The 25647-nt window shown below is 44.4% G+C and overlaps 1 protein-coding gene across 4 annotated transcripts in view; it reads right to left on the bottom strand.

Annotated features, from left to right (window-relative positions):
* Window positions 1-365: 365 nt before the first annotated feature.
* RARA (retinoic acid receptor alpha) overlaps window positions 366-25647 on the bottom strand; it is a 203870-nt gene continuing 178588 nt past the window's right edge. For all 4 annotated transcript variants that reach the window (XM_063959783.1, XM_063959786.1, XM_063959785.1 and 1 more), the window contains 6 exons: window positions 17469-17610; window positions 15143-15303; window positions 14493-14669; window positions 6723-6927; window positions 3908-4066; window positions 366-2003 (listed from right to left, as the gene is read on the bottom strand). In XM_063959783.1, coding sequence (XP_063815853.1) covers window positions 1795-2003; window positions 3908-4066; window positions 6723-6927; window positions 14493-14669; window positions 15143-15303; window positions 17469-17610 — 1053 coding nt within the window. In that variant the 3' untranslated portion in view covers window positions 366-1794. The remainder of the gene's footprint in view (window positions 2004-3907; window positions 4067-6722; window positions 6928-14492; window positions 14670-15142; window positions 15304-17468; window positions 17611-25647) is intronic.

Below are 25647 nucleotides of genomic sequence, written 5' to 3'. Positions count from 1 at the left end.
AATTCTATGAGCAATTACACCATGCATATAGAAGGCCAAAGTGGACAGATCCAGATAGTCAGTAATGGAGCAAACAAACCACAATGGACCCAACTTTCCAAAACCCAGGTCATTGAGGCAATCAGTGAATCAAGAATTTGATCATCATTAAGATTGTTTTGTGGATTTGACATGTGACAGATGTTGTTGACAGCCACCAAAATGACTGTACATTATCCAAATCCAGACAACGCACCATTCTGAAATTCAGCAATCATATGTAAATACTGTATTGCATGTTGCAGTGTACTCTTTATCAGTTCATGTGCAATATGTCCTTTTTAATAACAGAATGTAATTATAATCACTACAATGCCAAAAAAAAGTCAAACAAACAAGTTTGTTTTAATATAAAGATAAACGTTTGTGCAGAAGTTAGACAGAAAACTCGAGGAAAAAACCTTCAAAGTAAAACAAAACAAAAAAAACAAAAACTTTTTCTTTCACATAAAAAAACTTTCACATCTCTTTTTTTTTTCCTTTTTTCTTTTTTTTAACTTTGGGGGGGGGGGGGGGGGGGGGGAAACACCCCACCCCCCACTCTTAAAATTAAAACTTGTTTTGTTTTTCTGCTGGTGCGTAGAAGTGTAAAAATGGCAAGTTCTGTGGGCTAAGAGGTGGGGGGTAAAGGAGATTGCAGCGGTTTAGTGGTTAAAAGAAATTGGGGAGACCAGTGATACTGTGCAGCTGGTACATAACTAGGAGTATGGCTTAATCCCCAGTAAATCAGCAAATTACCAATGTCATAGGGATAGCCAATTAATTGCTGTTCAGTCTCCCTATCTGATCAATAGACTAGTAGCGACCAACCAGCCGTTGCACTTCCATAAATCACCCAGCAGAAAGCACTCTGCCATTAAACACTTTTTCTTTTTTCTTTTTGAAAGTATGTTGCATTCTTATCAGATTTTTATGCCTTCTGCTAGGATTTCTGCTTTCCAGCCACCAATCCCAGCAAGCATTTTTCTTCATCCTAGATTCATACAATTAAGCTTTAAAATATTTTAAAAGGTTCCTGGGTGGAATAAAATCGGGAGAAACACTTAGCAAAAATATATATATTTAACTTTTTTTTCTCCTTTTTGCACCAATTTATAGAAGATCCTAAAACGTGTAATTTTACATTTCCAGTTACATTACCTCAAGCTGCACCAACATTATCCTATGTAACGTTTTGTAAATTGCTGTTAACACAGCTATATCCATTTTAAAAGCAGAGTGCTTTGGGGGTGCAAAAATGGCAGTGACTGGAGTTAATGAACCAGCATATTTCCTCCCCATGAAGTGGCTTGAAAATAGTCACCTCTTTCCGGTCTGAGCATGTCCCTTAAGCCGGCCCCCCCCGTTCACACGAACACAGTGCGAGATTCTGCTCAATCATAGTCTTTTTGAGTCTGTTCTCAATCCAGTGGGTGTGAGAAGAGAAATGTCCAGAGGCACAAGGTTGAATTGTAAGGAAATGAGGGCTACACGTCACTGTGAGATTTGCAGCTATCTCCTCCCCAACTCGCCCCCTCATCAATGTTCCAAGACAAAATACAGCACAGTGAAGCTTCGCTGTTGAGGTAAAAAAAGAGAATCAGAAGACAGGTAAAGTAGGGTACAGTGAAGGTAATCCAGTAGAGGAGAAAGTGAATTAGGAGAGAAAGTGATGGTCTGAGAGAAGAGGAGGAGTGAGAGTAGCAGAGAAGTCTGTGCATGAGCTGCGGAGTCTCTGTGCCTTTCTGCCATACCCTGCTGTTGCCTGGTGGAGGGTCAGGGTGAATGTGTTGAAGGGCTGCTGTGAGTGGAGCTGGGGGAAAGACTAGGACTGCAGCTCCGTGGGGGTACAGGTGTAGGAGGCAGCAGGCTAGGGGATGCTGCTCCCAATGTGTCCAGGCCTTCAGAGTTCTCCAACATCTCTTGGATGAGAGGAGGCATGGACCCCGGGATTTCCATTTTCAGAGTGATCACACGTTCAGCACCTGCGTAACAAGCGGAAAATCACAGATAAGTCTTGTGGTACACCAAAAGGATGATTCTAAGACTTACATACTTTCATTTACATAGTTTATCACTGCAAAGCTGGCAAGATAAAAAAGTGACACCCAGTCAGTGGTAACACTTTAAAAGTAATTAGTTTGAAAAAGAAGGATTCAGTATTTTAAAAACAGTTAAAATTTACAACGTCACAGCTGTATTCTGACCTGTGTAGACTACAGCAGCTGGCAACAAGGGTGTCCTGCTATGCTATATGCATATTATTATATCCCAGAGGCTATCATTCATAAAACACTGATTACATAAAAAATGCATTCATGACTGCAGTCAAATACTGTACATTCAAAACATCATATAATATAAACAATCACCTCTAATACAGTATAACAATATAATTAAGTAGACAGTCTGTAATTGAAAATAGGTTACCTATTTGAAATTACAGACTGGCTACTTAATTATGTTGTTATACTGTATCAAAGGTGATTGTTTCTATTTATATGATGTTTTGAATATAATAAATGTTTTATGAATTACAACCTTTGGGATTTAATATTATTACTTTTGTGTTAATACAAGTGCAGACACACACGTGCATATTTGTCACCGTTTCATTTGGCTACACACTTAGGGCCTAATTCAGATCTGATCGCAGCAGCAAATTTGTTAGCTAATGGGCAAATGTTATATCTGCCCCACCTGCAGTGCACATGGTTTTGCCCATTAGCTAACAAATTTGCTGCTGCGATCAGATCTGAGTTACCCCCAGAGTTAGATTTGGGTGGGTTATATTGTTTCTGTGCAAGGTAAATATTGGCTGCTTTATTTTTACTCTGCAATTTAGATTTCAGGTTGAACACACCCCACCCAAATCTAACTCTCTGCCCATGTTTTATCTGCCTCCCCTGCAGTGCACATAGGCGGTCATTCCGAGTAGATCGCTAGCTGCCGTTGTTCGCAGCACAGCGATCAGGCTAAAAATCAGCATTTCTGCGCATGCATATGCTCTGCAATGCGCACGCGCGATGTACGGTTACAATGGCATTTGTTGTTTAGCACATGTTCTAGCGAAGTTTTCAGTCGCTCTGACGGCCGGAAGATTGACAGAAAGAGGGCGTTTTTTGGTGTCAACTGACCGTTTTGGTGGTTGGAAAAAACGCAGGCCTGTTTGAAAAAATGCAGGCGTGGCTGGGCGTTCGCTGGGCGGGTGTATGACGTCAAATCCGGACACGAATAGGCTGAAGTGATCGCAAGCGCTGAGTAGGTTCAGAGCTACTCTGAAACTGCACAAACTGTTTTTGCAGAGCTCGGCTGCACATGTGTTCACACTTCTGCTAAGCTAAAATACACTCCCAGTGGGCGGCGGCATAGCGTTTGCACGGCTGCTAAAACTAGCTAGCGAGTGATCAATTCGGAATGACCCCCATGGTTTTGCCCATTAGCTAACAAATTTGCTGCTGCGATCAGATCTGAATTAGGCCCTTAGGATTCAGCAATGCAGCACTGTATTAAGTATCTGGATCACATCCACAGCACTAGGGGCCTGTTATTTCATTCTTAAGTGTTATTTGCCAACCAGATTTTCAGGTATGACTGATAACAATTAGTTAGGCTTGGCCAACCTGTGGCTCTCCAGCTGTTGTAAAACTACACATCCCAGCATGCACTGACACAGTTTTGCTATTAGGATAAACTAAAACTGTGGCAGGGCATGCTGGGATATGAAGTTTCATAACAGCTGGAGAGCCACAGGTTGGCCAGGATTGGGGTCACGCACACTGTGATATTACATCAGGTGTCTTACTTCACTGACAATACTACTGTACATTTGGGAGAGCAACACCTCTCGTGAGGTGCAGATCTAAATATTGATCTCCTGTACACTCACCCTTGGCACTGATGCTTCGCAGATCTGTGATCTTCATCAGCATTTTGGGGAACATGTGTGGTTTTTTGGGCCGTCTTCTCCTGACGTAGATCTTCAGCGCTTCAAGAAGTGGCTCCTGTAGCTTGTCAACCTTATCTGGCTGTTCCAAGTCCTGTCGATCTGATGAAAGATACTTTGTATTAATATGCTAACTTCACACATGCAGAGCTATGCTGTATCATTACACTGAGATGGATATATTTTATTTTGTTATTTATTAAGGTATGAGGGTAGGAAAGAAAATAAATATCCATAATGAAAAACCTGAAACATTTTTTTTTCCGTATACAACTTACAAAATTCAATACCAGGAATGACCACTGAGTGGCGCTTAAGATTCACATACTTACAAAAAATATTTTTAAAACAAAATAAAAAAACAGGTATACATTAGACAATGGGCCTCATTCAGATGTGGTGGAGGTGCACCCTGATGTGCAAAGTACCAAAGTTCCATACTTTGCGCAAGCGCAGGACCCGATCTGCACATGCACAAATGGGTCCCACGACACAGGGGCGGCATCAGTCTGTTAGTGATTGACAGTCTGATGCCTTTTGGGGTGAAAACGGAGGTGTGTCGCCGCTGTTTAGGGGGAGGGAAGAGGCCAAAGATCTCCGTCGTTGGATGCAGTTCGGATCAGTAATCCACATTGCATTAGCATGAATGAGGGCCAATAGCGCAAACTGCTATTTTAAAATGTGTATGAAAAGAGATGATAACAGTACAAAATAAAAAATAAAAAAGATTAACTATGTCTAAACCCCTTAATTACTTCACTGGGCAGTTTGGCCTGTCCTAAGTGCTAAACCCCATGGGTTTTCATTATAAGTACATCTGCATAGAGCAGAGACAGAAAAGGATGTTACACAGTAAGAACCATGTAAGGTTAGGAAGATTAGGAAGGAAAAGGGAATATAAAATTAACCAAATTGGTTTTGTACATGCACTCTTTGTGAAATTTGACTATTTTTAAAACCTCAATGCAAAATACTTCCAAAACGTTTAAAGCCTACATTTCCAAATAAAAAACTGAACTGGATATTAATCCATTGCAATATTTATGGCTGCTTTAAAAAGCTCAAAGAAATCAACCACTATGCTCATACATGAACAGAACAGGAACATTAAACAATTAAAACCATACATGGAAAACAATACATGCTTTGTATACTATAACAATTCTATCAAACTATAATGAGATGAGAAGAGTAAGCCCAAGAAATGCACCAGTGTAAAGGTACTTTCTAATGAGCAATTTCAGTCATGTAAGATGTCTTTCACCTCTGCTCTCTATATGTCCCAAAGGTTCCACATGGCCAATAACTATTAGCAAATTAAAGTTGTACCCAATTAAACAAGAGATCTGAACACTAAAGTGGAGTCATTATTAGACACAATGGAGGAAGCCATTTTGTGGCTTAAATTAATGTTTACCAGAATGCAGTGAAGTTACTGACACTCCAGAGACATGAGACACTGTATCTGATTGTTTGCCATGGGTAACATCATCTTTTTCCTGTGCAGCTATTTTCATTAATGTCCCCAATTCTTGTCACTAGTTACAAGTAAAGAGGGAGATCCTTGGTTCGGCACAGAAAAGGGACTGTGTCTGCAGCAAGAAGGTGACGGTATTACACACACATCCAAACTATGGGGGTAATTCAGAGCTGATCGTAGATGTGCTAAAAATAGCATATCTACTATCACAATCTCCGCCCCGCATGTCAAGCCCTCCCCCTCTCCCCCCCGCAGAGGTGTGAAAGCCTAACTGCAGTGGTAGGCAGCTACCCACCATGTTTTGGGTGGCAGCGGCTGTGTGTGACGTCACGCAGCACAGCAATCCGCCCTAGCAACTGTCCGGACACGCCTGCGTTGTCCGGGCCGCGTCCCCCAATGTCATTCGAACGTTGCTGGTACGCCCCCTCCCGCCCTGCGACCGCCTCTACCTGTCAATCAGGCAGAGGCGATCACACCAGTGAGATGCTTTTGCATCTCACTGTGTGCGCACGTGCAGTGCGACCGTTACATGTGCGCACAACACAATGGGCTTCAGGATGCGATAGCTGCTGTTGTAGCGACAACTCTGAATTAGGCCCTATGTCTTTGTACAATTCTGCTAGTTTAAAGCTGTGGTTGCATATTCTGGCCATTTTTTTTCATTTCTGTTTACTACAGTTCAAAGCAGAAGAAACTAGAATCTACCCAAAAGTAGATTTTATTTGGGAGAAAGACTGAGCAGCGGGAAACAAACCTATCTCCACCCAAACACTTTATACTGTTGGCAGAAAAACTCAGTCAGCTCTGCACAGCAAGTCAGATTTTAATCAGATCTCAGCGTTTCAAGCCTGAAATGCATCTTAAGATCTGGTTTAAAGAACATGTATCAATTACGGAACACGTTTTTCCTTTCCCTGAAATGCACCTGAAAATGTCACAAGGACATTATCTGCGGATCTACCTGTTATGCGCACACTGACTGCGCAGTCAATTAAGTTCAGGCGACGGAAAACCAGAGGTCTCATCTGTAGCACTGCAGCACTTGTCGATATATAATGACTGTTTACAAGGCTACATGGTAAGGCTAAATAAAAATGCTAGATATAGGAGCTACAAATTCGTCCTTTTTTCTTCCAACAGTCATCATTTTTCCATCAAATAAAAGTGTTTTGGGTTTACCAAAAATTAAAGTTTCATAAATGGATTTATCCTGCTAATTCCCAACAGTATGATGATTTCAAATTCTTGCTACAAATCATGATAAAACAGTCCTCCAACCTCCAGAGATGAGACAAATGGCGCTCAGGAGACCAGTCTCAGCATCGTCCATCTCTAGCGGTAGCAGTTGGTTGGCGAAGGCAAAGACCAGATCTGTGAGGGGCCCAAAACCTGCATTGTGCATCTGCGTCCGATTAAGGGTGAGCCCATCTGAGAAAGTCATTGTGTCCTGGTCAGGCGTGTAGCGTATACAAATTCTTAAGATCTGTGACAAACCAGAAAAAGAGGAAAAACAAAAGTGTGTTATAGGAGAGCAAATGTAGGTTTCTGGAAACTAAATTACAGAATTTATTTAAAGTGGTAACCCGTTTATAGTCTCTTTCAATTGCTCTACATAGCAGGTACTCTTAACTCACTTATTGCCAGAACCTCAGCTTCTCACACTTTAATCCAAACCACAGCTTTTTCTCTACCTGTTACCATAGCTACAGCTAAACCTCCACATAACTACAGTGTTCCTCTACCGGCCCCCACCATATCTACAGCTTTACCTCCACATAACCACAGTGTACCTCTACCGGCCACCATAACTACAGCTTTACCTCCACATAACCAGTGTACCTCTGCCTACTACCAGAACTACAGCTATACCTCCACATAACAACAGTGTACCTCTACCTGCTACCAGAACTACAGCTATACCTCCACATAACCACAGTGTACCTCTACCTTTCACCATAACTACTATACTGTACCTCCACATAACCACAGTGTACCTCTACCTTTCTCCATAACTACAGCTATACCTCCACATAACTACAGTTTACCTCTACCTGCCAACATTACTACAGCTATATCGCCACATAACCACAGTGTACCTCTACCTGCCACCATAACTACAGCTAGACCTCCACATAACCACAGTGTACCTCTACCTGCCACCATAACTACAGCTATGCCTCCACATAACAGTGTACTTCTACCTGCCACCAGAACTACAGCTATACCGCCACATAACCACAGTGTACCTCTACCTGCCACCATAACTACAGCTAGACCTCCACATAACCACAGTGTACCTCTACCTGCCACCATAACTACAGCTATGCCTCCACATAACAGTGTACTTCTACCTGCCACCAGAACTACAGCTATACCGCCACATAACCACAGTGTACTTCTACCTGCCACCAGAACTACAGCTGTACCTCCACATAACTACAGTTTACCTCAACCTTTTACCATAACTGCTATACTGTACCTCCACATAACCACAGTGTACCTCTACCTTTCACTATAACTACAGCTATACCTCCACATACCCACAGCATACCTCAACCTGCCACCATAACTACAGCTATACCTCCACATAACCACAGTGTACCTCTACCTTTCACTATAACTACAGCTATACCTCCACATACCCACAGCATACCTCAACCTGCCACCATAACTACAGCTATACCTCCACATAACCACAGTGTACCTCTACATGCCACCATAACTACAGCTATACCTCCACATACCCACAGTGTACCTCTACCGGCCACCATAACTACAGCTATACCTCCACATAACAACAGTGTACCTCTACATGCCACCATAACTACAGCTATACCTCCACATAACCACAGTGTATCTTTACCTTTCACCATAACTACTATACTCAACCACAGTGTACCTCTATCTGTCACCATAACTACAGCTATACTTCTTCAAAAACACAGTAACATAACTACAGCAATACCACCACATACCCACAGTGCACCTCTACCTGCCACCATAACTACAGCTATACCACCACATACCCACAGTTTACCGGTCTGCCACCAGAACTACAGCTAGACCTCCACATAACCACAGTGTACCTCTACCTGCCACCATAACTACAGCTATACCACCACAAACCCATAGTTTACCTCTACCTGCCACCAGAACTACAGCTATGCCTCCACATAACAACAGTGTATATCTACCTGCCACCAGTACTACAGCTATACCTCCACATAACCACAGTGTACCTCTACCTTTCACCATAACTACTATACTGTACCTCCACATAACCAGTGTACCTCTACCTTCCAACCATAAATACAGCTATGCCTCCACATAACAGTGTACCTCTACCTGCCACCAGAACTACAGCTATACCTCCACATAACCACAATTTACCTCTACCTGCCACCATAACTACAGCTATACCTCCACATACCCACAGTGTACCTCTACCGGCCACCATAACTACAGCTATACCTCCACATAACCACAGTGTACCTCTACATGCCACCAGAACTACAGCTATACCTCCACATACCCAGTTTACCTCTACCTGCCACCATAAAGACAGCTATGCCTCCACATAACCCCAGTGTACCGTTACCTTTTACCATAACTACAGCTATACCGCCACATACCCACAGTGTACCTCTACCTTTCACCATAACTACTATACTGTACCTCCACAACCACAGTGTACCTCTATCTGTCACCATAACTACAGCTATACTTCTCCAAAAACACAGTACCATAACTACAGCTATACCACCACATACCCACAATTTACCTCTACCGGCCACCATAACTACAGCTATACCTCCACATAACCACAGTGTACATCTACATGCCACCATAACTACAGCTATACCTCCACATAACCAGTGTACCTTTACTTTTCACCATAACTACAGCTATACCTCCACATACCCAGTGTACCTCTACCAGCCACCATAACTACAGCTTTACCTCCACATAACCACAGTGTACCTCTACCTGCCACCATAACTACAGCTATACCTCCACATACCCAGTGTACCTCTACCTGCCACCATAACTACAGCTTTACCTCCACATAACCACAGTGTACCTCTACCTGCCACCATAACTACAGCTATACCACCACATACCCACAGTTTACCTCTACCTGCCACCATAAATACAGCTATGCCTCCACATAACCACAGTGTATCTTTACCTTTCACCATAACTACAGCTATACCGCCACATAACCACAGTGTACCTCTACCTTTCACGATAACTACTATACTGTACCTCCACAACCACAGTGTACCTCTATCTGTCACCATAACTACAGCTATACTTCTCCAAAAACACAGTACCATAACTACAGCTATAGCACCACATACCCACAGTTTACCTCTACCGGCCACCATAACTACAGCTATACCTCCACATAACCACAGTGTACCTCTACATGCCACCGTAACTACAGCTATACCTCCACATAACCACAGTGTACCTTTACTTTTCGCCATAACTACAGCTATACCGCCACATACCCACAGTGTACCTCTACCTTTCACCATAACTACTATACTGTACCTCCACAACCACAGTGTACCTCTATCTGTCACCATAACTACAGCTACACTTCTCCAAAAACACAGTTTACCTCTACCTGCCACCATAACTACAGCTATACCTCAGTTACTACCGCTATTCCTCTACCAGTCACTATAAACACAGCTATACCTCTAATTACCACTATAACTACAGATATACCTCTACCATAACTACAGTTATATCTTCACATAAATACAGCTAAACCTTCATATAACTACAACTATATTTTATGGATGAAAGTCCTATGTCTAATTCTTAAATTCTAATCATTTATATTTAACTGTAAATGTCTCACTTTCTACTAAATGTAACATTACACCATCCACTCACCGCATTATTTATTAGATTACGCTAGTATTTACACCCATCAGCCATAACACTAAAACCACTGACAGGTGAAGTGTATAACATTGATTATCTCATTACAATGACACTTGTCAAGGAGTGGGCTATATTAGGCAGCAAGTGAACACTCCCTACTTGAAGTGTATGTGTTGGAAGCAGGAAATATGGGCAAGGGTAAGGATTTGATCGACTTTGAGAAGTGCCAAATTGTGATGGCTAGACAAAATGGCAGATCTTTTGAGTGTCCCCTATATACAGTGCTTAGTACCTAACAAAAGTGGCCTAAGGAAGGACAACTGGTGAGCCAGTGACAGGGTCATGGGCGCTTAATGCTCACTGACGCGTGTGGGGACAGAAGGCTAGCCTGCAGAAGACCTGCTGTAGCACAAATTGCTGAAAAAGTTAACACCATCTATGACAGAAAGGTGTCTGAACACACAGTGCATCACAACTAGCTGCAATGGGGTTGCTTAGACGCAGAACGGTCAGAGTGCCCATGCTGACAGCTGTCCTGCCGAATGAGCCTACAATGGGCAGGCGAGCATCAGTACTGGACCATGAAGAAAGGTGGCCTGGTCGGATGAATTCCATTTTCTTTTACATCATGTGGATGGGCGGATGTGTTGGTACCTGGGGAAGAGATGGCACCAGGATGAACTATGTGAAAAAGTCAAGCATGCGGAGGCAGTGCAATGCTCTTGGCAATGTTTTGCTGGGAAAGCTTGGGTCCTGGCATTCATGTGGATAATATTTTGACATGTACCACCTACCTAAACATTGTTGCAGACCAAGTACAACCCCTTGTGGAACCGGTATTCCTTGATGGATTCCTTGATGGGCATATTATCCTCTTTCAGCAGAATAATGTGCCCTACCATACTGCAACATTTGTTCAAGAATGGTCTGAGAGAATTCAAGGTGTTGACTTTGCATCCAAATTCACCATATCTCAATCCAATCGAGCATCTGTGGGATGTCATAACCATGGAGGCCCCTGCTCGCAACTTACAGGACTGAAAAGATCTGCTGCTAACATCTTGTTGCCAGATACCACAGGACACCTTCAGAGCTGAGATGTACAGAAACAGGGGAGGCTTGTTGTTACTTCTACTCATAGGTCTTATAGGAGATTAGGCACACAAGTGACACATAGGAACCTATGTCTGGTGATATGCAAGGATACTGAAATGGGACCAGGAGCCACAAGGTCACCTAATAATCAATAAAGAACAGTCAGGCCAGAAACCCACGTCAGAAGCAAGGCAACCCCTAGAACTCAAAGCAGCATAGTACTGACAAAATGGAACTAGAATCCAAATCAGGAATCGGAGTCTTATGTACCAGGAAAGAGCTTGAGAATGCTATACCCCTGGTACTGGTCCGATGCAAGACCTGCTCTTGGAATCCGGATGAGGAACTCAGAATAGAGAAACAATCCAGGTATAACAGTATTGGACACTTGAGTGCATGGCACTGATTGATGACACTACAGCGGCAGATGGAATGCAAGTAATGGCAGTAGTAAACAGTGGAGCCGAGTAATCATTGGAACGATCACATGATACACTGGAGCTAGAACGATCCTTAGAAAGGAACACAGTTGTTCAGGCAATGAGCTGTCCCCTGAATCACGTTTATATAGGGAGTGGTGTCAGCTCATTGGTCTGGCTGACCAGGTGAGCAGCCAGGTGAAAGGTAATCAATGAATAAGTCTGTGGGGAGGTTTGGATACAGCAACAAATGAATGTTTAACCCTGTAAGAGCGGCTAAGACCATGATTCGTGATACCTGTCTTGACGAGTCAAAGCTGTTTTGGCTGACCAAGGAGGACTTACATAAGATTAGGCAGGTGGTTTTAATGTTATGGCTGATAGGTGCATATTTGAATTGCTATGGATGCCAATACGTTTGGTTGCTATGGATACCAATACATATTTGCTCTATATTATTAAGATACACTATTGAGCAACAATTTTAAATATCATCACTATACAATCATGTTGCCTGTATGTAACCTGACTACACTTATCTGGTGCAAGTAAGGACAGACTCGTAAAGACAACAGCGTTCACACACCTTTCACTGGCACGATTTAAACCCCCCCCATCCCAAAGTGTTGCAATACCAACATTGTCTCTCTAAACAAGAATGGATGATAAATCAGCTCCTGGGACAGGTAGAATCAAGACGGTTATAAGTAAACACAACCTGCATAACACTGCACTGATCAGCAGAACAAGACCGATGCTTCTGCTGAGTTTGTGTGTCACAGCATCAACATATGTCCTAAAAAGGAGCAACGTGATCAAAGTGCAGTGAGAGGCACTCATGCTGACAAAAACAAACAACTAAACATGCATAGCTACTATTAACTCTCCCTCTTTGCCCTAGAGAAGAGTTGATACATCTTGTTTTTGCAGTCCCCTCCTCCAGCAATCATGTTATTATTAAACCATAAATGCTACAAGTTGTAAGGCAAATCGTGGTCTATATACTGCCTCTTACAACAATGACCACCTGAAAATCCCTGACCTATTCCTGGTGTATTACTAAAAATGTTTTTTTTTTTTTTTGCTTGTTATATTTAAATTGATAACATATTCAGAAGAGCAATAATAAAAATCAACCATGAGCTTTGTCAGTACCACAGGGGGGAATTCTTTATCGCGCTGGCAGCCACTAGATGGCGCCCAATGTAGCAAATTAATTATTGCTCCGTTTGGGCGTGAACAGTTGCTACACCTGCATTTCAGCTTGCGCTCCATGGAGGTGGTGAGCGAAAATGAGCGAAAAGTTACCCGTTTGGGTGGCCAAAAGGCACTTTTCACATCATGCCCAGCATTATGGTTGGGTTTAGTTGTGTGATGCGGCCAAACCCGGGCTGTCTTGGTACAAGGCAAAAAAAACTTTCAATATCACCCTCCCCACCCCTCCCGTCATTTAGACGGGAGATCAGGTGCGATAAACAATAGAATGCCCCCCCACAGAGTCTCTCTAATTTTGCACCATTATAAACACTATTGGGCAGCTGAAGCTACATTACACAGTTCGCATAGTGCATCTTGCGTGAAATTGCTGTACACATGCCCAGAAAGCGGGTGGACACATATGAGTGATTCTATAATGTATGCTTGTCTGTGCCTGAAAAGGTGGATGGGGAAGGGCATAGGCATTCTAGTGCAGGCCAAGTAAAAATGTAAATGCCGCTCATGCTGACCTGAAGAAACACACATCTGTTAGGATATGTATCTCTCGCACTTGCAAGAGTTCAGGTACAAATACACTCTTATGATATTGATTTCTTGACAAGAAAAAACTAATTCCCCCAGCACACTGCAATATGCCAGCAAAAGAGATTTACATCATACATGATAACAGAAATGCAGAGATCTCAGTGACATATATTTGCAAACTTATGGAAAGCCACCAGCCATGGCAAGGCGTCTCTGCTCTGGTGGCCATACACTGGATGATAATAGTACCACTTTGGGTCATACATTTATGGATTTCTAAACTAAGAGCCAAATCATCTACAAGGATAAGCATACCCTCCAGTTACTGATTCCACAGGATGCAGTTAATATACCGGCTGTTCGGATCCCGGCGTTCAGGATACCGCCGCCGGAATCCCAACAGCCGTTGAAAAGCTGGCAGTTACAATCCTGACCGCCGCCCCTTATTCCCACTCGGGTGGTGGGTCCATGCCACCTACCGAGTGGGAATATAACCTGTGGAGAGCTAAGATCACCACCGGGTCCGATGCGTGCTGAGCGCAATGAGCCCGCGAGGGGACACACTGCCTCGCAGCTGGGATTCCGGCTGAAGGGATGCCGCTGTCGGGATACCGACAGCCAACATCCCGTCTGCCGGGATTACATATGTATTCCGATTCCACACACACTTCTCATAAGAGTAATTTATGACCAATTTGCCAACAACTCTGTATGAGCCTCCATGTTTCGGTATATAAACAGGTGATATATTTAGGGCAGAGTGCTCAAAAGGTATCAGAAACAATAAAGATTAGGTTTCATCAGACCTGTCTGTCATTCTTTCCTTAAAAATTTATAAAGTTTATTTCTAAATTACTGTGGACTAACAATAAGGGTTACAAACAGAACTCACCAGGATATCGAGACAGGCGGCTTTAAGAAGGGTGATTTGATCTGCAATGGTTAGAGTGGTAAATCCCGGCAACTGTTTGGCAAATTCCACCGTCTTGATTATGCATTTTGTGGACAGCTCACTGAATTTGTCCCAGAGATCAATGTCGAGTGAGACTCGCTGCTCAGAGCTAAAATTCTGAAAACCAGACAGTGGGAAATAATTACATAGAAAGGCATGGTTAGGTAGAGTGATAGACATTAAGATTACATGTCTAGGGTGCTGTTTATGAGTATATCTATGCTGTGCTGTGTACTTGTTGGCACATCGAGAAGACATTTTAAACGTATATTCTGAAAGAGTCCAACTCCTCACGTTTCACACATTATAGTCACAATGGTGCATGTGTTCTCAATGTTCTCACCTTACTTTATAAATATTATCAAGCCAGAAACGTAACAGAGGTGGCTTTAATGAGTAGGTTTTCTTCCCTATGCAATAAAGAACTATTCCATGGAGAAATGGGGTGGCAAAGCAATAAGTTGCCATGTAACACAGACTTTATTTCCTCTCTCTACTGCATTTATGCAATTGCTTGCTACTAGTGTTACATAGAGTCCCCACAAGAGCGCTGGTGGCCATTACCAATGCAGGAAAATAGTGGCACTCACTGTAGTGTATTTGCCTAGCTGGCACAGTGAAGGAAAGGTCTCCTGGTGAGCTTTCCGCACTTTCTCTATAAGATTTTCCGTTTCCGGGCTTAGCACATAGCTCTCCGTTACTTCAGGTTTTGGAGGCTCCTTCTTCTTCTTGTTGCGATCATTTCGAACAGCTGAACAAGGATGAGATGAATTTCCAATTAAAACAAGCAGCTAATCAATGATCAAGCATTATGAAGTGGTGACATGTACGTGCACTAGATGTCTTCTGCTCTCTGCATAATTGTAACATACTGAAGGCCCAGAACAGGATTTAGTGGATAATGTCATTTTATGTTCTGAAACAATATTAACGAAAATATAGCCACCTTACTTTTCTAGCTAGTGGGATCACTGGTGAGACAATCACTGGTTTCTTGTGAAAGAACAGTGGTGCATTCATATGACTATTATTATCCTTTATTTATATGGCGCCACAAGAGATCCGCAGCGCCCATTACACAGTACATAATCAAATGAGCAAACAAGAAACCAGCACTTACAGTACAAGACAATATAGGACAGGTATAGAAAACCCGGGGTTAGGTGCCATCAAAGGGAGTATGGAGTATAAGATAGTGTAAGTAAGAAAAGGAAAGGCACATGAGGAAAGAAGTCCCTGCTCTTGCCAGCTTACAATCTAAAAAAGACTATTGTGCAGTTAATAACTCTGCTGGATGTCAGTGATTGGTGCACAGGAAAAGAAACCTGCATTATGAAGGGCTCATGAGCAAGTGACATGGGGTAAAAAAAAGTAGTCAGGCAGCGTGAACAGAACTAGAGGGAAAATATATAACTGCCACAGGACAGACAGTTCAGGTACCACAAACTAGGAAGTTTCAATGACACAGACCCGACATAGTAACTTGTGTGCCACAATATGTACAATCACTATCAGATAGGACAGAATGACAAATATGGTTAATGTATGACCAGCAACACTGTATGTTCTCTTACTCTGTCCTGAATGTCCATCCATATATGCATAGGTTGTGGTACTGTACATTGTTTTGCATGATCAGACTGCACAACGGGAATTTATGATAATGTGACTCATATCTGCTCACGCACACTTAAAGTGGCTGATCTCTATAATAGTGACATATATGTGGCGAGTGAGATAAACTGACAAATTGTAGATAGCAGGTTCTGTGGAAAAATGTAATCTAATCTTGGCGCAGTTATCTACTAAAGCTGAGGTTTGTGCTTTAACTAACTTGCTTGATAAAAATTAGAACTGAAATGCGAACCGCTCAGCACACATCTCTCCCCGAATCGGCCCGTGGGTACTGGGCTTAAGTTTTAAGCGCACTTATAGGTGCAATTAATTCTGTTCTTCATTTTACTAGAAGTTTATGAATTATTGTAAAACCACTTGGTAGAATCTTAGCAGCAAGCCTAAAGGCCCATATAGACGGGCCGATGCAGGAGAGATGTGTGCTGAGCGTGCGGGGGGAGGGCGCTCATTTCACCCAGCGGGTGAAATGAGCGACCCGCTAGATTGGCCAATCTAGCACCAGCGATAGCGATGCGCGGGGCTGCGCATCGCTATCGCTGTAGGGGGTACACACGGAGCGATAATGCTCAAATTCTAAGCAATCTAGTCAGATTGCTTAGAATATAGCTCCGTGAGTACCCCCCTTAAGTTGGATACACATAGACAATTTTGTGAACAATTGTCTGATTTCTAATGGATCAGAACGAGAAATCGTTCAAATCGTCAAATGTGTACACACTGTTGCTCACGCGAGTCATCCGCCGCATTCAGATCAGCCATACTTGCAGGTCAATTTGAAGATGTGGCTGACGACCCCATGCATTTCCATGTGGCGGGGGAACAATATATCATGTGGTCATTCACCAGATTGTGCAGTGTGTACGGGCCGCACAATATATCGTTATGTCGCATATGCTGTCACAGGTCATCTAATGTGTACCCAGCTTAAATGTTTGGACCCATTTTCTCAGGTGGAGTGAAGAAAAAAATAATTAAACAAAATCAATATGGTATGGCTAATGTAAACATCATCCAATTTCTGACAAACAGCAAAATATCGTTTCCATTTTATTTAAATCTGCAGGGTGTAGAGAACATCTTCCTTAAGCATAACTCATTCTACAATCTATAAAGGCTGGTAAAGTTCATTACACTGTACCATAGCAAAGTCCAGGAAGCAGCACAGTGAATATATAATCAGGATTCTCTCTGATAAAATTAACCTACTATTAAGCAGGTTACACTTTGCTTTAAATAATCTGAATATCCCAAAGAGGATCAGGCATAGATCAGGTCACTCACATTCTTTGGACATGCCAACCTCGAAGCACTTCTGCAGCCGGCAGTACTGACAGCGGTTCCGCGTCACTTTGTTTATTATGCAGTTCTTATCCCGGTGACATGTGTACACCATGTTTTTCTGGATGCTGCGTCGGAAAAAACCCTGTGGGGAAAAAAAGGACATATGTAACACCCAACTTACATGAGAACCTTTATTACCAGAGTAACTATACATGTGCATGAGGAGCAGGGACAACACAGTACTGCAGGACTTTAGCACTGTGAGCAGTGGATATAATCTGGCAGCTTCCATACAAAACAATTCACGCAAACGTATGAAGAAATAATGTTATTTGTTTAGTTAAAAAAAAGTGTGTAACTGTGCTTTTTCTATATTGTTGTTTCTGCAGGTACAAGCATATATTTGAAGGGATCTTGCCTATAAGTTCTTTCCCACAATAAAAAGTTTCCTTCATCACAACATGCCAAGAACACACAGCCCAAATGGTCCAGGTTTGCCTTCCATCCTTGCAAGAACATAACATTTCACAATTATTTTACACTCCAATCCCAGCTAGGGAAACGGACATTACCATAACCACTTTGTGGTGTGTAATATATTTTATGCTTGAAGCCTGATTGGATATTGTAGGAGCACTAGAAAAACAAAGGCTTTAGTTGCAGTAAAACAGTTAACCTTTGCCAAATGAGGTATACAGTGAATGTGATAATGACTGGATTGGATCACTGGCCATCCAATCAGGTACTGTATGCACTACACATCTCTTATAATGCTATTTTGAACCCTTCCAGCTGGTATAATCCTTTTACACTTAGTTGTCAGATAAAATGCAGTGGGAATTTTAGCAACGTTAAAGCAGCGGAATAGGGTCATACTCTAGATACCTCTTTTAGGTAAAAGCGAATGGACCCCTTCTATGTAATAAGAATACTACAAGGCACAAATAATGTACATATTTTGTATATATTAGGTGATCTTTAATTACCTTTACCTTCTGGACTTTCTCTCAAAGTGCATAAGTAAAAATAAGATTTTAAACCTACCGGTAAATCTTTTTCTCCTAGTCCGTAGAGGATGCTGGGGACTCCGTAAGGACCATGGGGATAGACAGGCTCCGCAGGAGACATGGGCACTAAGAAAGAACTTTAGGTATGGGTGTGCACTGGCTCCTCCCTCTATGCCCCTCCTCCAGACCTCAGTTAGAGAAACTGTGCCCAGAGGAGACGGACAGTACGAGGAAAGGATTTTAGTTAATCTAAGGGCAAGATTCATACCAGCCCACACCATCCACACCGTATAACTTGGGATATACGAACCAGTTAACAGCATGAAACAACACAGCATCAGTCCGAGACTGAGGAAAACTGTAACATAACCCTTATGTAAGCAAAAACTATATACAAGTCTTGCAGAAGTAGTCCGCACTTGGGACGGGCGCCCAGCATCCTCTACGGACTAGGAGAAAAAGATTTACCGGTAGGTTTAAAATCTTATTTTCTCTTACGTCCTAGAGGATGCTGGGGACTCCATAAGGACCATGGGGATTATACCAAAGCTCCCAAACGGGCGGGAGAGTGCGGATGACTCTGCAGCACCGATTGAGCAAACATGAGGTCCTCCTCAGCCAGGGTATGAAACTTGTAGAATTTTGCAAAAGTGTTTGAACCCGACCAAGTAGCAGCTCGGCATAGCTGTAATGCCGAGACCCCTCGGGCAGCCGCCCAAGAAGAGCCCACTTTCCTGGTGGAATGGGCCCTTATTGATTTTGGTAACGGCAATCCAGCCGTAGAATGAGCCTGCTGTATCGTGTTACAGATCCAGCGAGCAATAGTCTGCTTGGAAGCAGGAGCGCCAACCTTGTCGGCTGCATACAGGATAAACAGTGCTTCTGTTTTCCTGATCCTAGCCGTTCTGGCCACGTAAATTTTCAAAGCCCTGACCACATCAAGGGACTCGGAATCCTCCAAGTCTCGCGTAGCCACAGGCACCACAATAGGTTGGTTCATATGAAAAGACGAAACCACCTTTGGCAAGAATTGAGGACGGGTCCGCAATTCCGCTCTATCCATATGGAACACTAAATAGGGGCTTTTATGGGACAAAGCCGCCAACTCCGACACTCGCCTAGCCGAAGCCAAGGCTAACAACATGACCACTTTCCAAGTGAGATATTTTAACTCCACCGTTTTAAGTGGTTCAAACCAGTGTGACTTAAGGAAACTCAACACCACGTTCAGGTCCCAAGGCGCCACTGGAGGTACAAAAGGAGGCTGAATATGCAGCACTCCCTTCACAAAAGTCTGTACTTCTGGGAGAGAAGCCAATTCCTTCTGAAAGAAAATGGATAGGGCCGAAATCTGAACCTTAATGGAGCCTAATTTTAGGCCCAAATTCACTCCAGTCTGTAGGAAGTGAAGGAAACGGCCCAGATGGAATTCCTCCGTAGGAGCATTCCTGGCCTCACACCAAGAAACATACTTCCGCCATATACGGTGATAATGCTTAGCTGTCACGTCCTTCCTAGCCTTTATCAGAGTAGGAATGACCTCATCCGGAATGCCCTTTTCCGCTAGGATCCGGCGTTCAACCGCCATGCCGTCAAACGCAGCCGAGGTAAGTCTTGGAACAGACAGGGCCCCTGTTGTAACAGGTCCTGTCTTAGATGAAGAGGCCACGGATCTTCTGTGAGCATTTCCTGGAGATCCGGATACCAGGCCCTTCGTGGCCAATCTGGAACAATGAGAATTGTCTGTACTCCTCCTTTTCTTATTATTCTCAACACCTTGGGGATGAGAGGAAGAGGAGGAAACACATAGACCGACTGGAACACCCACGGTGTCACGAGGGCGTCCACTGCCACCGCCTGAGGGTATCTTGACCTGGCGCAATACCTCTGTAGTTTTTTGTTGAGGCGGGACGCCATCATGTCTATCTGGGGCAGTCCCCACTGACTTGCAATCTGTGCGAAGACTTCCTGATGAAGTCCCCACTCTCCTGGATGTAGATCGTGTCTGCTGAGGAAGTCTGCTTCCCAGTTGTCCACTCCCGGAATGACCACTGCTGACAGTGCGCTTACATGATTTTCCGCCCAGCGAAGAAACCTGGTGGCTTCCACCATTGCCACTCTGCTCCTTGTGCCGCCCTGGCGGTTTACATGAGCCACTGCGGTGATGTTATCTGACTGAATCAGAACCGGTAGGTCGCGAAGCAAAGTCTCCGCTTGACGAATGGCGTTGTATATGGCCCTCAGCTCCAGGACGTTGATGTGAAGACAAGTCTCCTGGCTTGACCAAAGACCTTGGAAGTTTCTTCCCTGTGTGACTGCTCCCCAACCTCGGAGGCTTGCGTCCGTGGTTACCAGAATCCAGTCCTGAATGGCGAACCTGCGACCCTCTAGAAGGTGAGCACTCTGTAGCCACCACAGGAGAGACACCCTTGCCCTGGGGGACAGGGTGATCAACTGATGAATCTGTAGATGTGACCCGGAACACTTGTCCAGTAGGTCCCATTGGAAGGTCCTCGCAGTCCAGTAGGTCCCATTGGAAGGTCCTCGCATGGAACCTGCCGAAGGGAATGGCCTCGTAAGATGCCACCATCTTTCCCAGGACTCGAGTGCAGTGATGCACTGACACCTGTTTTGGCTTCAATAGGTCCCTGACCAGAGTCAGGAGTTCCTGGGCCTTTTCTATCGGAAGATAAACCCTTTTCTGGTCCGTATCCAGAATCATGCCTAAGAAGGTCAAACGAGTCGTAGGAACTAACTGCGACTTCGGGATATTGAGAATCCAGCCGTGTTGTTGTAACACCTTCAGTGAAAGTGACACGCTGTTCAACAACTGCTCTCGTGATCTCGCTTTTATGAGGAGATCGTCCAAGTACGGGATAATTGTGACACCCTGCTTGCGCAGGAGCACCATCATTTCCGCCATTACCTTGGTGAAAATCCTCGGGACCGTGGAAAGCCCAAACGGCAACGTCTGAAATTGGTAATGACAATCCTGTACCGCAAATCTCAGGTACGCACGATGAGGTGGATATATGGGAACATGAAGGTATGCATCCTTTATGTCCAGGGATACCATAAAATCCCCCCCTTCTAGGCTGGCGATGACCGCCCTGAGCGATTCCATCTTGAACTTGAACCTTTTCAAGTATAGGTTCAAGGATTTTAAATTTAAAATGGGTCTGACCGAACCGTCCGGTTTCGGGACTACAAATAGGGTTGAGTAATACCCCCTCCCTTGTTGAAGCAGGGGAACTTTGACCACCACCTGTTGAAGACACAATTTGTGAATTGCATTTAAAACTATCTCCCTTTCTGGGGGAGAAGCTGGTAGGGCCGATTTGAAAAACCGGCGAGGAGGCACCTCTTCGAATTCCAGCTTGTAACCCTGGGAAACAATTTCTATTGCCCAGGGATCCACCTGTGAGTGAACCCAGATGTGGCTGAAAAGTCAAAGACGTGCCCCCACTGGGGCGGACTCCCTCAGCGGAGCCCCAGCGTCCTGCGATGGATTTTGTAGAGGCCGGGGAGGACTTCTGATCCTGGGAACTAGCTGTGGTTGGCAGCTTTTTTCCTCTGCCCTTACCTCTGGCAAGAAAGGACTATCCTCGTACTCTCATTTTTATTTGACCGAAAGGACTGCATTTGATAATGTGGCGCTTTCTTAGGCTGTGAGGGAATATAAGGCAAAAAAATTGATTTACATGCCGTAGCTGTGGAGACCAGGTCCGAGAGACCTTCCCCAAATAATTCCTCACCCTTGTAAGGTAAAACCTCCATATGCCTCTTTGAGTCGGCATCACCTGTCCATTGCCGGGTCCATAGGACTCGTCTAGCAGAAATCGACATAGCGTTGACTGTAGACACCCGTAGGCCAATGTCTCTTTGAGCATCCCTCATATATAAGACAGCATCTTTAATATGACCCAGGGTCTATAAAATGGTATCCCTATCCAGGGTATCCAATTCCGCCGATAAGGTATCTGTCCACGCTGCTACAGCGCTACAAACCCAAGCCGACGCTATCGCCGGTCTGAGTAAGGTACCAGAGTGTGTGTAAATGGACTTTAAGGTAGCCTCCTGCTTGCGATCAGCAGGATCCCTGAGGGTAGCCGTATCTTGGGATGGCAGTGCTACCTTTTTGGATAAGCGTGTCAACGCTTTGTCCACCCAAGGGGAGGATTCCCACCATATCCTATCCTTAGCCGGGAAGGGATACGCCATAAGAATCCTTTTGGGAATCTGCAGTTTCTTATCTGGAGATTCCCACGCCTTTTCAAATAACTCGTTCAGCTCATGAGAAGGGGTAAAGGTTACCTCAGGTTTCTTTTCCTTATACATGTGTACCCTCGTGTCAGGGTTCCTCTGTGATATGCAAAACATCCTTTATTGCAATAATCATATATTGAATACTTTAAGCCAATTTTGGCTGTAACTTTGCATCATCGTAGTCGACACTGGAGTCAGAATCCGTGTCGGTATTAGTGTCTACTATTTGGGATAGTGGTCGCTTTTGAGACCCCGAGGGTCCCTGCGACATAGGGGCCAGGCAGGGCCTGACTCTCTGCATAATTCCTGGACTCAGCTTTGTCCAACCTTTTGTGCAATAAATTCACATTAGCACTTAAAACATTCCACATATCCACCCAGTCAGGTGTCGGTGTTGCCGACGGAGACACCACATTCATTTGCTCCACCTCCTCGCTAGGAAAGCCTTCTACCTCAGACATGCCGACACACGCGTACCGACACACCACACACTCAGGGAAACCTCTTATCTGAAGACAGTTCCCCCACAAGGCCCTTTGGAGAGACAGAGAGAGAGTATGCCAGCACACACCCAGCGCTAATGACCCAGGAAAAAAACACACTATATGTTTACCCAAGTAGCGCTGTAATTATCTATTTTCGCCAAATTATGTCGTCCCCCCCCTCTTTTTTAAAACCCTCTTTCACCATGGTAAGCAGGGGAGAGTCCGGGGAGCTTCCTCTCAGCGGTGTGCTGGCGAGAAAATGGCGCTGGTGAGTGCTGAGAACAAGCTTCGGTCGCTGAAAAATTCAAAAACTGGCGGGGGATCTCTTTTATATACAGTGCCCAGCCTGTATATATGCTTATTGCCAGATTTGGAGGTCCTTATTGCTGCCCAGGTTGCCCCCCCTGCGCCCTGCACCCTTAGAGTGACTGCCGTGTGTGTGTGTGCAGTGTGGGAGCAATGGCGCACAGCATTACCGCTGTGCGTTACCTCAGTGAAGATCTGAAGTCTTCTGCCGCCTCTGAAGTCTTCTTTCTTCACATACTCACCCGGCTTCTATCTTCCGGCTCTGCGAGGAGGACGGCGGCGCGGCTCTGAGACGAACTGCGGGGTGAGACCTGCGTTCCGTTCCCTCTGGAGCTAATGGTGTCCAGTAGCCTAAGAAACAGAGCCTGACATTAAAGTAGGTCTGTTTCTCTCTCCTCAGTCCCTCGATGCAGGGAGTCTGTTGCCAGCAGGCTCCCTGAAAATAAAAAACCTAACAAAATACTTTCTTTTCAGGAAACTCAGGAGAGCTCCCTGTAATGCACCCAGTCTCCTCTGGGCACAGTAATAAACTGAGGTCTGGAGGAGGGGCATAGAGGGAGGAGCCAGTGCACACCCATACCTAAAGTTCTTTCTTAGTGCCCATGTCTCCTGCGGAGCCCGTCTATCCCCATGGTCATTACGGAGTCCCCAGCATCCTCTAGGACGTAAGAGAAATGTATACAAAGGCTTAATATCATAGCAGTAAGGAGAAGCACATTCGTCCGAGGATGAGAAATATCGATTGAGGGTATTTCAGTTCAATGAGAAGCTGACACTGCATGATGACGCAGGTACTTTTGCTTGCACCCCACAGAGGTGACAACAAAAATAAGATTTTACTTACCGATAAATCTATTTCTCGTAGTCCGTAGTGGATGCTGGGACTCCGTAAGAACCATGGGGAACAGCGGCTCCGCAGGAGACAGGGCACAAAATAAAAGCTTGAGATATCAGGTGGTGTGCACTGGCTCCTCCCCCTATGACCCCCCTCCAAGCCAGCTAGGATACTGTGCCCGGACGAGCGTACATAATAAGGAAGGATATTGAATCCCGGGTAAGACTCATACCAGCCACACCAATCACACCGTACAACTCGTGATCTGAACCCAGTTAACAGTATGATAAATTTAAAGGAGCCTCTGAAAAGATGGCTCAACAATAATAACCCGAATTTTTTGTAACAATAACTATATACAAGTATTGCAGACAATCCGCACTAGGGATGGGCGCCCAGCATCCACTACGGACTACGAGAAATAGATTTATCGGTAAGTAAAATCTTATTTTCTCTAACGTCCTAAGTGGATGCTGGGACTCCGTAAGGACCATGGGGATTATACCAAAGCTCCCAAACGGGCGGGAGAGTGCGGATGACTCTGCAGCACCGAATGAGAGAACTCCAGGTCCTCCTCAGCCAGGGTATCAAATTTGTAGAATTTAGCAAACGTGTTTGCCCCTGACCAAGTAGCTGCTCGGCAAAGTTGCAAAGCCGAGACCCCTCGGGCAGCCGCCCAAGATGAGCCCACTTTCCTTGTGGAATGGGCTTTTACTGATTTTGGCTGTGGCAATCCTGCCACGGAATGTGCAAGCTGAATTGTACTACAAATCCAACGAGCAATCGTCTGCTTTGAAGCAGGAGCACCCAGCTTGTTGGGTGCATACAGGATAAACAGCGAGTCAGTTTTCCTGACTCCAGCCGTCCTGGAAACATATATTTTCAAGGCCCTGACAACGTCCAGCAACTTAGAGTCCTCTAAGTCCCTAGTAGCCGCAGGTACCACAATAGGTTGGTTCATGTGAAATGCAGAAACCACCTTAGGTAGAAATTGAGGACGAGTCCTCAATTCCGCCCTGTCAGAATGAAAATTTAGGTAAGGGCTTTTACATGATAAAGCCGCCAATTCTGACACACGCCTAGCTGAAGCCAAGGCCAACAGCATCGACACCTTCCACGTGAGATATTTTAAATCTACCGTAGACAATGGTTCAAACCAGTGTGATTTTAGAAATCTCAACACAACATTGAGATCCCAAGGTGCCACTGGAGGCACAAAAGGAGGCTGTATGTGCAGCACCCCTTTCACAAATGTCTGAACTTCAGGTACTGAAGCCAGT

Source organism: Pseudophryne corroboree, chromosome 3 (genome assembly GCF_028390025.1).
Source record: "Pseudophryne corroboree isolate aPseCor3 chromosome 3, aPseCor3.hap2, whole genome shotgun sequence".
Taxonomy (NCBI): domain Eukaryota; kingdom Metazoa; phylum Chordata; class Amphibia; order Anura; family Myobatrachidae; genus Pseudophryne; species Pseudophryne corroboree.
Note: the sequence above shows the minus strand (reverse complement) of the source record. Positions and strands in the feature narration are given on the sequence as shown.